The sequence below is a fragment of the Glossina fuscipes genome, unplaced genomic scaffold (assembly GCF_014805625.2).
Source record: "Glossina fuscipes isolate IAEA_lab_2018 unplaced genomic scaffold, Yale_Gfus_2 88, whole genome shotgun sequence".
NCBI classification, from domain to species: Eukaryota; Metazoa; Arthropoda; class Insecta; order Diptera; family Glossinidae; genus Glossina; species Glossina fuscipes.
This window is the reverse complement of record NW_023998442.1, coordinates 387,117-399,666: the sequence shown is the minus strand read 5'-3', so window position 1 is coordinate 399,666 and position 12,550 is coordinate 387,117. Positions and strand designations below refer to the sequence as shown.

Genomic DNA, 12,550 nt, shown 5'->3' with positions numbered 1-12,550 from the left:
AATATTTTGAATGAATTTTTCTAATGAATTTCTTTTTTCTTTTGGCCTTCGTATAAATTTTTTCATTCTGATTTCTCGCAAATATATATTGTAACTCCACGTTGCATTTTTCGCAAGTTAATTTGATTTCTCAAAGTATTATTTATAACGCGAAATAAATTCTCAGATAAATTCTAATAAGAATTTTGTAAAATTGTTTATTGGACTTTTCAATTGATTTTTTACGTCTGGAAATAAACTACGATTTTTCCACACGTTATAATTACATATTACGCTGGACTAACACACTCAACTCTAATACCGATTCCGAGTTAAGGTTACAAGGAGTTCGTTCTTCCAGGAAGTCACTTAACTATACAATGTAGTCTCATCCTATTAAAAATTTCACCATGTTTTTTGACAATATTAACCATATGCCTGTATTCCATTTTATACATAACAAGTACAAAATTATCATTAAACATTCTGCTGCCAACATCTGACTTGAAAAGAAAGATTGATAAATCCTCTACAAGAACTCTTTCTTTTAGGAAAAGTTTTCTTTGTTATAAAACAACGATTTCGATCAGTTGGTGAGAGTGTTTCAAGTTAATCGATTGTTGAACATCTCGCGCGAATAAATTATTCAGATTCACGACGCTTGAGGTGCTATCTTCAATCTTTGTTAAGCTTCTTATCTTTTTGTATGCCGTTAAGACAGGTAGACAAAGCTTCAAGTGCTATATTCACTGTCAGCAAATCTGCCTTACATCTTATAGGCAAAAAAGATCCTCACAGAGGAATAGAGAGGCTGCTTGGTGACTGCGCTTTCAATCTAAACGAAAATCCTGACCTCAATACACGCAAAGCACAACGATGTCACTTCCAAAGAAACTTCGCGCACTATCAAAATGCAATCTTTTTTAATGGCTGAATGATGAATATAGAGTGATTTCGACTTTTCTACAAAGTTCACAAGCGCCTCGGCTTTATATCACTATCACGCTCCCCATTTAGTACCTGTGAGATTAAATCGCTCTACAGGTTCAGGAGTTCTTATGATCACATCCACATGAAAACGAGTAAGAATATTATAGTCGGGCAAGGCGGACTGTTAAATAACCTACGCCACATCGTCTAACACAATTCTTACATTTGTACGAAGTTACTATTATGGGTCAATTCTCATCGCCACTTATTAAAACTTAAGCTTTTCTGCCCTACAAAGGATAAATTTTCGTAGAAATTCTTATTAGGGCAGGATCCAAAAAATTGACCGAATTGGGTAAAGTCTATTTTTTTATTATGAACTGATTTTCATCATGAAGCATTGAAAATTAGACCTTTTTGTCACGTGAACTCCAATTTTCGTTACATGAGAGGGTGTTGAAAAATTGACCCACCCGTCCCAAGATCTTCAGACTAAATTAGAATACCGAAATGTTATTATCTAACCACCTTTGTCGAGATATTTCATAAATTGTAATTTTTTTTCCATATAACAACTTTACAGAATAAACCGTTATATGGGGAATGCCGGAAAAACTGGAGCAATCCATGCGTTCGTCCTTGAATCAAAACACGTCATTGCACCAAACTTCATCACAATATCTCAAAAATTGCGACCTTTAGCTTCATTATAAATTTACACGGACAGTCATCAGACGGACAGGCAGGCTTAGATCAATCCCACCACAATTGGTGTGGGGTATAAAGCATAATTCGTGTGAACTCCATACCCAAAAAAAAGGAAAATGCTCATGCTATGGTAACGAAGGTAAAACCATTCAATTTAGAAATGTGGAGGTAACAAATTCCCAAAACTCATATGAACTGAGCAACAATTTCTAATTAAACGAAAAATTGACGAAAATTTTAGAAATTCTTGCCTGCATATGTTTGATGATATATGGACTTTATTTATATATAAGCAAAATATAATATCGTGGCGCTTACTCAGATTTTGTCTCAAAGCTTATGTCGTTTTTCTTGTTTTCTCTTTCTTCTTTTTCTGTTGTTTTTTTTAAACAGATGCAGAAAAATTGACAAAATAATTATCGGAAAACCAAGCAACAGAAACTCCAGGATACTGTTTACCATCACAAAACAAATTCAGCTCAAAATTACGTAATCATGGCGACTAATTGCTAACTCTAAACCTGCAGGCATTTTTCATTATTTACTAAACGGTTTATTATACCTGCACAACAACAACACCAAATATTTGAAATTTACATGCTTGGAACTACTTACTAACTTTTCTAATACCTATTTTTAATTTTTCTTTTAGAATTTTAAATATTCTATTTTTTCATATGGTGGCCGAAAAGATTTTTCAAATACTTTGTCAGATACGTTCAGATGCATTCCTGATCGGTCTAAGATTTCTATCTTTCTATCTTTGCCCAGCGTTTAACGAATTCGGGTTACAGAATAAATTGGTTAGACAAGACAAGTTGATAAGATTTCAATATCTTGTGATATGCTTTCATTTTTTTCCTCCATCCTTGAATCAGATTTGGTTGTCCATTTGTAATAGAAACAACATACACACCTTTTAGAAATCCTAACCCATACCTAATGCAAGTCCATATACTCTTCAATTGCTATAAAAGCTTTCATAGCTAAAAACCTTGGACGTACCACCATTCTTTTAAGTATGTGCAGGTAATGTAAGAAGTATCTTACCTGAGAGATTCTTGTATCTTCTTATACTAAATACTTTTTCCTTAAGTAAGTAATGATCTTCATTTACGTTATATGCAAAAGTAAAAAATTTATTTAAAGCAACAAAATAGAGACTAGGATTCTTTGCGCCTACAGGACAAGTCAATACAAATATACACCGAAAACAGTACAAACACAAAATAATGTAGGATTGGTGTAGGTAAACGATGTATGTGAGTCGGATTCAACATCCCAATAACATTTGGCAAAGTAATGGCACCCAGCTCCCATTTGTTGGCCCATCATTACTTGAACTACATATTTATAACGTGGCATTAAAAGTCGCTCCTTAACAGTTACGTTGACAGTATCGGCTATATCGCGAGACCATTGACCGGCATCATCCACATTGTATACTTTTCCTTTAATCAAATTGCATTCAGTTTTTAATGTATATTAAGAAAGTTTTTAAATGACAAAATAATTTGTACCTTGCAATTTCTCCTGAACAATTTCGCGTACAATATCTCGTATACTCTGTGTTTTGAAGACTTCATCCAACGTTGGTCTCATTTTATAGTTTGCCACATTTTGCGGTGCCTTTCGTAAAGCTGAACCTTCATGATCGTTCTGCATCTTTCCCAATATCGCATCTACTAACACACAGTAAGAAAATTTAAAAAGCTTTCTCACAAATTTTAGTTTAGTTTTTCTTTTAGAAATTCTTTCTGAAATATACAAATTACGGCGTAAACAATTCTAAATTTTTGCTTAATTTGTGAGTTTGAAGTAAACAACATCACGCAGAATAAATAAATTTTTCTTATTCGAACACCCTGTTGTAGCAGAGTTCATGACAAACTTATCATTGAAAAGAAATCCTAATGAGAGAGAAAAGTTAAAGCTTTAGGCATCTCTGTCATTACGAGAGAATAAAATAAGTAAATTGCTAAGAAGAAAATTAATAAAATGTTGCAAATAATTTGTGATTTCTGATTGCAAAATATAATTAAGTGTCTTTATTTTCATTTGTACTCAAATATACGTATAAAAAGTGTATCAAAGTGTTTACGAACAAAAATTCCGTAATCTAAAGAAAAGTAGAATTTCCAACGAAAGTCAGAAAAAAAGAATTCACTGTTTTTCTTCGTTTGCTTTGTTTTATGTATTCGTTTTTGGACATTTACTATCAAAATTTTGTTATACCGGCCAATAGTTCATGGAGCGTAATAATAAAACTTAACGGGACGCTTAATTACTACTCTAGTTTGTATTACTTCTTCTTAAAATATTGTTTTGCTAATTGAAAATAAAGTAGATTATTATTTATTTTAGTAAAAGAAAAAGCGAAAATAAGAAAAAATGTCAAGTTCTATGTTCATTGAAAGCAGTGCGTTGTCCAAGGATGTTGATGATTACCACTCAGCTGATTCGAATTTGGTTGTTGTCTATGGTAAAAAGGGAATTAGTTTTGATGAGAGAGGCTTAGAAAATTTAATGGGTGCGTGTGTTAAGACGTTATCTATAAGATTATTTAAAATAATATAATTAAGTTTTCTTCTTTATAATTGCAGAAGAAAAGAAAATATCATCCATAAGTGTTATACGCTTAACATCCCCAACTCCTAGTATGGAAAATGAGGAAGCCGAAGCAGCGAAATTGGAAGAAATGTTACGAAGGCAGGAGCTTGGATCCGATGAAGGTTCTGAAGGCGAAGAGAATGAAGGCAACAATCACGATGCAGACGAGGATAAGTGCAATTCGGATGTCGCGGAAAATTCTAACGACGAAGAAGAAGATAAACAGACCAACGAAGAATCTGATAATGAAGGTGGCAGCAGCGATGAGAAACAACGTGAAAATAAGAACAAAGTTAAAAAGAAACCAAAACGTCGTGGCCGGATACCAAATGCTTTAAAGTTAAAGAAGCTACGACCGAAACCACCAAAACGTGAGCGTCCCGAAATAGTGGGATTACGGGTAGAAGAGTTCTATCCACCTGAAGATGCCAGTGAAATTATCAAGGAGGCCTTAAGTAAAATTTACTTTACATTTTCTTTTTATTTAATTTAAATTCTTCCCAATTCTTAGAAAAGGCTGGTTTAAGCTCCTTTAAGCGTAACAATGAAGAATATCAATTCCAATTGTTGGTAATAAAAAACGATCACTGTTACACTCCGTTCACGTCGCCTACGCAAATGAAAGCAAAACTAGCGGCCGACAAATTAGAAAATGAAAAGCAGGCGTCGCTGCGTAAAACAGGAGGACCGCAATCTTCAGCAGCGAAACAGCTTCTCACACGTAAGAAAACCGCGAATAACGGAATGTCGTTTAAAACGTTGTCCGCAATAAGTACAAAGGAAAAGTTGAATTCCACCAGCGCAATCAAATCTAAAAAAGATCTCAAAGATAGAAAACAAGTAACAGAAGATGATTTTGATAGAACTGAGGATGGCGCTCTTTCCTCTGATGACGAGCAAGCGAACAACGATGAAGTTATTGACGATGAAAATGAATTTACTACAAGCGATGAATCGGCTGAGACTGATAATGATCGGGACAGTGATCTAGATTTCGACGTTAACAATCGAAATGGACGCAAACGTAAAGTTAAGCCAGGAAGAAATTCTAAACGCAATGCAAGTGTTGTTAAAAGTGCACAAAAACACAGGCGTTTTCATAATCAAGATGATCCGGAAGAACTCCCGGCTAAATCGAACCCTACTCACGTTTCAATTGTACCCAACCTACGTCTAAAACCAAATAATAGCAGGACAATTTCAGATCACTCTCGCATTACAATACGCTCAACCGCAACGAAAATAACGCATAGCAGTGGCGCAGCCGCCTCTGCAACGGCAGCTAGCAGCGCAACAATGCCGTCGAACGTCAGCAGTAACGACAATTCATTATTGGATGGTAATAAACTTAACGCTAATAAAACCGTTACCTTGTCGAGTGAAGGAAATTGCACCACTTCTAATGCCACTGCGAACACAAGTGCGAATAATACTAACGCTTTACGCAAATCTACAAATAATCCTCAAAAAATTATCAACACAAGCAATAATCAAATTAAAGAGTCGACCGCTCCTCTTGCTGCTCCAAGTAAGACTCCTTTATTGGCCAGCTCCGAAGATGCTTTACCCGATGATATATTGCAACATGTTGCTAAATTGGCGGAGGACAGCAAATCCATCCAGGACGTAGTCGAAAAACAAGTTTCTGGGCGCGCTACTGTAGGCGCGGAAGAACCCATTTCGGTAAACGCAAGCAATATTAAAAGTTCATTACCAGAAGAAGTCTTGCAGCGCGAAGTCGCACCTATTACAACAACAACGGCCACCACCAGCGGAACAGCACTGCCAAACGCAGACAATAAATCCTTATTGGATGATAATAAATTTGTAGGTAATAAGACTGCTATCATGCCGAGTGAATCAAAACGTGTCGCTACCAATACCATTACATCTTCAAATGCAAACAATGATAGAGATTTACTTGAACTTGCTACAACTTCTCAACCAAGCACCAGTACTAACACCGCAGAACAAACTAAACAAACCGATTTGGTTGCGGTTGCCGTTGCAGCCAAGTCTCCCTTATTAACTAGTCCAGACGATGGTCTACCAGATGACATATTGCAACATGTTGTTGAGTTAATGGAGGATGACAAATCTCTTCAGGAAGCAGTTGAAAAGCAAGTCTTTGACAATGCTGTTATGGATACTGAAGAAACCATTTCGGTAAACACAAACAATATTAAAAGTTCAACTCCAGCGAAAATATTGCATGCCGATGGCGTAACCGCTGCGACAACTGCGGTCACCGTCAGCGCTGCATCACTGCCAAACGCAAACATTTGCAGCAAATCGTTATTGAGTAATAATAAATTTATTACTAGTCAAATCGTTACGTTGTCGAGTGAGTTAAACTGTGCCACCATCAATACCACTGCGAACACAACTGCGAGTAATGAGGATTCTTCACATATATTAACTCTCACTCCTCAAACAACCCCAAATGTCAGCTTCATCAGCCAAACCAAACGACCGGTCTCTCCTGTTACCGTTACTCCAGCAACTAAAACAACTATGTGGTCTGGAGATACTACAGTTGGGGATATTGATATTTCTAGTGCTCCGCTATTGGCCAGCCCTGACGATGATTTACCCGATGATATATTGCAGCATGTTGTTGAGTTAATGGAGGATGACAAGTCTCTTCAAGAAGCAGTGGAAAAACAAGTCTTTGGTAGCGCTGTTATGGATGTTGAAGAATCCATTTCGGCAGACATAAGCAATATTAAAACGCCCGTTTCAAATCCGCCACCTTTGGCTCCGATATCGTCTAATCAATCTTTTAAACATAACAATGCTATACATAGCAGCATGACTCAGGCAAGTAAAGTTGTTTGACCATCGTCTTATGCGGTAAAATGTGTTAAAGATGCTAAATTTTTTCTAAAATTTTTAGGGAACTCCAAATACATTTAAGAGTATCATACAAATGGCCATAACTAATGTGCCAACTTCGTCAATGCCCACGACACCAACTCAGCGTTCCGCAGCTTTGCAATCGCCGAAATCGTCACCTTTAGCACGAAAGGAGCCCATACAAATCGTAAGAGGGAATGGTCGTGTAATAACTTTACCTCCTATTGAGGCACCAAATACACGGGCAAAACGGCGTGCTCAAACTCAGCCGTACCAATCACAGGGATCAAATTTGAATGCAACCACAACAGTTATAATTAATGACTCGTCTTTGGACGGTTCTCAACAATCGAACGCTTCCGCATCAAGCACGTCTACAGTGTTCGAGAAGAAAGCACTTGACACACAAAATCGCAAAAGAATCTCTAAAGAAAATACAATTGGAGCCAACCAAAGGGCTTCACGAAAAGGAAGTGCTAAAAAGGCGACGGGTAATAAAGCAAATAAGCAACAAGCTGATAGCACAGAATCCGAAATCGATGATGATGACGATCCTAATAAGTAAATATCATAATATATATATATATACCTTCGCTTCGAATGAGTTAACAAATTTTCAATTTAAATTCACTTCATTCAAAGGCTATGGTGTATTTGCCGTCAACCGCATAATAACCGTTTTATGATATGTTGTGACGTATGCGAGGATTGGTTTCATGGCACCTGTGTTAACATTACCAAGGCAATGGGTTTGGAGATGGAACAAAAAGGCATTGATTGGACTTGCCCGAAATGCATTAAAAAGCAAGAGGAAAGGGTATTTTTTACAGATTTATGTTGTAAAGCATTTTTACATGTCTTCAAAATTTTAGGTGCAACCAAAAATCACCGATATGTTAAGTAAAAAAGTGATACCTCAGATTCAGACAGTTGCTACACCACTGCCTAGCACTGTAACAAGTACTGACATGTCAGTAATTTGCTCAACCATAAATACAGCGCCGTCGACGACATTCTCCGCCAACATTGGAGAACCTAAGGTTTCTTTTCAGGCCATTGATACTTCTAAAATCAAACGTTTGCCAGCGAGGCAGTTTATAGCCGTGAAAGACTTAAGTGGAGGAATTAGGAAAAGCATTATTGTCTCAAGTCCCGCAACAAATCCCAAAGAAGTATTAGTTACTAGCAGCGGTCAACATGTCAGTCCGTTAACGTCACCTTTGAAAGGATTCATATCCGTTAAACAACAACCGAAGTCAAATAACCCACTCCCGCAACCGCAGCAGCATAATATAAGGGTACAAAAAATCATACAAGCAATTGTCACCTCAGCCACTCAGTCTACGAGAATCTCAAATACTATTGTCACAACAGCGCCTAGAAAACAACCAACGACATTTTGCATAGTCTGCAAGAGGGCAGCGCGAGCTAATTCAATATACTGCAGTGATGATTGTATACGGAAACATGCACAATCCGCTTTAAACACACTGACGGCTAAAACACAGGCGGAGCCACCTGGTCCAAGCGGCAGCAGTAATTCAAGTAAACAATCAGCCGACGATAAAACGAAAAAGAAATCGAAAGGTCTCTTCGAAGACCTTCTCTCAATGGCTGATCGTAAACCAAAAGTTGAGAGGGTTCGTACTTTTGCTACAGACAAGAACATCTTATTTTAATGAATTAATTTTTTCCTTCAGGTGAGTGTCTTTGAGCGTAAATCCGGTCGAATTTTAACAGGAGTAAGTGCACCCACGACGCTTAATCTGAAGAAATGGCTACAAGATAATCCCACTTTTGAAGTGGTTCAGCCAGGAAGCTCGCAAGCTTTAGATATTGAGGTAATTATCTTAATTTATTTCAATTTCCGTTGAACTTATTATCATTTACTATTATAAAATAGAAGAGACAAAAGCAGCGATCGTTGCAAACTACTTCGGCGCATACCATATCGCCTCCTCCCTTAAAATTATCTACAATGTATGCACAAAAACCTGACACATCAACAATTACTTCAGAGCTTCAAACGAGACCTTCAACTCCGCAAGTTAAGTCATTGAAAACAATATCGGATTATATTAAAGCATCTTCATCATCGCCCAGTCCGCGCCCAAGCACGCCGAAGCAGTTACAAAAATATCCGCAACACCCTTCGATAAGACCCGATAAGATTATCAAAACTCCCGAAGATAAGGTAGCGAAAGAAAAACCTGCGAAACGACCATCCAGCCAAGGAGAAACTAGCAGCAATGCCTCTATGAGCTCCAGCAAATTGGATTCTGAACCCATACGTCTGAATGTAAGACGTACACTCAAAGAGCAATTGTTGCAGCGTATGCATGAAGAATTGAAAGCATTTAGTGATAATGAGCAAACCAATAAAACTCGCCGAATACCCAAACTGTCTACGGAAGAGATTAACGAATTCGCTAAAGCAACTGAAATAGAAATGTACAATTACTTCAGTCGCGATACTGGAAATAAATATAGGGCCAAATACCGTTCGCTTATATTTAACATTAAGGATCGAAAAAATCAAACGTTGTTCGCTAAGATTTGTGGGAAGTTGCTTGAACCGAAACAATTGGTACGAATGTCGCCAGAAGAAATGGCAAGTCAAGAACTGGCACAATGGCGGGAAAATGAAGCTAAGCATCAATTGGAAATGATTAAAAAATCGGAACTTGATTTACTTTCTTGTGCTAAAAACTATGTTTTAAAAACTCATAAAGGCGAGGAAGTAATAGAAGATAAATCTGCCGCTGGTTATACAAACTTAGATTTAACAATACCTGTGGAGGATGTAGTTTCAGCCTTAACTCAATCTTCAGTAAGCAGTTCAATAGAAGCGATTGAAGAAGCATCACCATCGGCAGTGAGAAAAGAACAGTCGGAAGTTGACTCTTCGCTAGCCACACGCATTGAATCAAACTCACCTCTGCTACAGTTTGATAAAGTCAAAGTTGATGAAAAATTAAAGCCATCTACTCACAGCAAAGAAAAAGAGAAAGAGAAAGAAAAAATTAGAGAACGCGATCACGAAAAACGACCAAAAAGTAAAGATCGTCATCGCGATAAATCACGTTCACGTAAACGTAGCCGTAGTCATTCGCGAAGCCGCAGTCGTAGTCGCGAAAGAGAGAAGCGCCACAAAAGTTCACATAAAGATGAGAGGCGAGATCGTGAGGAGAGGGGACGTGATAGGTTTATCAAAGATCGGTTCAGAGACCATACAGAGCGCGACAGTTATGGCGACAATCATGACAAAAGGGTCTCTAGTGATAAAAGGTCAAGCAGCACGATCAGACCAGTATCCAGCAGCACAACCAATAAAGACAGATATCGTGATATTGCTGCGAACTCCTCCTCGACGGCAATTGTAAGTACTTCAAAAAAACAGACCCCAACGCAAATCTATCAACCAACTTATGCAAATGTTACGAAGCCTTTGGGAGGATTTAGCTTAATTGATCAAATACTAGAATCCACAAAAACCGTTGAAGAGGCGGCCAATTTAATAAGCGATAAGGAGCGAGAAAATAATTCCAAGTCTTCAGCCACTTCTTTGCCGGGTCCATCCATCACAAGTAGCAATATGGATTCTTTCCAAAAAAGTCAGCTAGCGAAATTATCCAGTTCACTTACAAACGAAAGCGATCAAGAACCTACGAGTACGGTATCGATACCCACACCGCCACACGATCCCTACATACGCTTCAACGCTGCTGATTCGCCAAATTTCCAGGGCAACATTATGCGATATAATACGAATTTGTGGTCTGGAAATTTGAATATGATTGATGTGGCTTCATTTCAAATAATTCTCCAACCAATATTGGGTAACTGCACAAATTTAAGCAAAATAATGCCAAATGAATTGGATGTAGTGGGGCGGATTAGTCCCGACACAGTTTGGGATTACATCTCAAAAATTAAAAAAAGTCCTAATAAAGAAATTATCATCATTCGTTTAATACCGGCAAATGAATCGGAAACTTCGGCCTACACAATACTCTACCAGTATTTAGAAAATCGCAATCGTCTCGGCGTTATCAAAACTACATCGTCACAACTGAAAGACTTTTATATTTACCCATTGGGTGCTGGAAAGTATATGCCCTCCGTTCTTAGACCAGTGGAACATGTCGAGTTTTATGAAGACCCCTGCAGGCCAGATATATTAGTGGGCGTTATTATACGAGTTGTGGGGAAACGAATTCAGCAGGTAGCAGTCGCTCCAAGCACATCGACGACTAACAAGGTAATGAATACAGGAAAACTACATGCCTTGGATAAAGTTGAAAGTGTCTTCAATTTCTGTGTTCTGTGTTCATAATATAGATTGCTCCACGATCAAATGAGAGAGAACCAGATTCTTTCACGCCGCCTGGTAGTCCGAAATATGTTAAAAAACGTCGACAATCAACGGTGCAGAAAGTGGATGATATTGATATAGACGCTATAATAAAGGCTCCCATTGTAGCCAAAACGCAAAAAGGTATAAACAATTGAAAGACAATCTTTTAATCTTTTAAACTTCAGCAATTTCATTAATACGGTTTGTAGCTGCGAACGATGCTGATGAACCTTATTCACCTGGCGGCAGTTCAGATGATGATGACGTACCTCTGATGCCTGTTAAATTACCAACTGCCAATGCTGGTGAGATAGCACCATCGTCATCCGATGATGATCTTAAACGTAAAATGGATGAAATCAATAGACAAATTGCGGCGCAGGAAATGGAAATTGCCGGTTTACTTACAGGCGAACCAACGGTAAGTTAAAGTTGGTCTTTTTTTATCATCGATTTCTGTTAATAAACAAGAAGTTCTTTTCTTTTTCTTAAATTGATAGGCATTTGCAGCAACTTCGGCAACTTCCAATGTCTTGGCTAATATATCAATACCATCGAATTTATCGCAAATTTTGGCTAGTATAAATATAAAACCAGCTGTGGCAGCGGGAGAACCACAGCCACCTCCTCCTCCTCTAATAGGTTCATTGATAAAATCGAAAACTGTTGCTTCGGCCGAAGATGTCGGTATCGAAGAATATAACCCTACCGAAACTTTAAATAAAAACGTTGAGCCAAACGGTAAATTATGAATAATATTAATAGATAAGAACGGAAACAAAACGATGTATTGCATTTTGACATGTAGATAAACCGACTGCTGCAAATGTGAGCTCAAAATCCAGCCGTTTAGCTCAATTGAGTGAAGCCGAGCTTCTTAGTATGGTACCGGATGATATAATAATTGAGAAAACTCCTGCTCCCGAAAGTTACGACGAGGAACCGCCCCCTCCGGGTGTCTAAAGTTATTAACTATTTTAGATTTATAAAATTGCACACAATATAAATACTCAACTAAAAAATATTTCGGATGTGTGAATAGAATTGAGAGTTAATGAATATGCTAATGAATTTACGTGTATTAAAAAAAAAAAAAAAAAAAAAAAATAG

General features: G+C 37.6%; 2 protein-coding genes across 2 annotated transcripts; one reads left to right on the top strand and one right to left on the bottom strand.

The window, feature by feature from the left end:
- Positions 1-2,729: 2,729 nt before the first annotated feature.
- LOC119638361 (tctex1 domain-containing protein 2-like) lies at positions 2,730-3,514 on the bottom strand. Its single transcript, XM_038035108.1, has 2 exons — positions 3,138-3,514; positions 2,730-3,068 (listed from the first exon to the last, which is right to left on the bottom strand). The coding sequence occupies exons 1-2, from the start codon at positions 3,280-3,282 to the stop codon at positions 2,809-2,811; spliced, it is 405 nt and encodes a 134-aa protein (XP_037891036.1). The 5' UTR covers positions 3,283-3,514; the 3' UTR covers positions 2,730-2,808.
- Positions 3,515-3,546: 32 nt separating this feature from the next.
- Positions 3,547-12,530, top strand: LOC119638359. The gene is made up of 13 exons (XM_038035104.1): positions 3,547-3,912; positions 3,982-4,147; positions 4,221-4,682; positions 4,739-7,047; positions 7,124-7,644; positions 7,726-7,900; positions 7,956-8,723; positions 8,784-8,924; positions 8,987-11,344; positions 11,425-11,581; positions 11,650-11,861; positions 11,941-12,181; positions 12,249-12,530. The coding sequence occupies exons 2-13, from the start codon at positions 4,009-4,011 to the stop codon at positions 12,401-12,403; spliced, it is 7,638 nt and encodes a 2,545-aa protein (XP_037891032.1). The 5' UTR covers positions 3,547-3,912; positions 3,982-4,008; the 3' UTR covers positions 12,404-12,530.
- Positions 12,531-12,550: the final 20 nt, after the last annotated feature.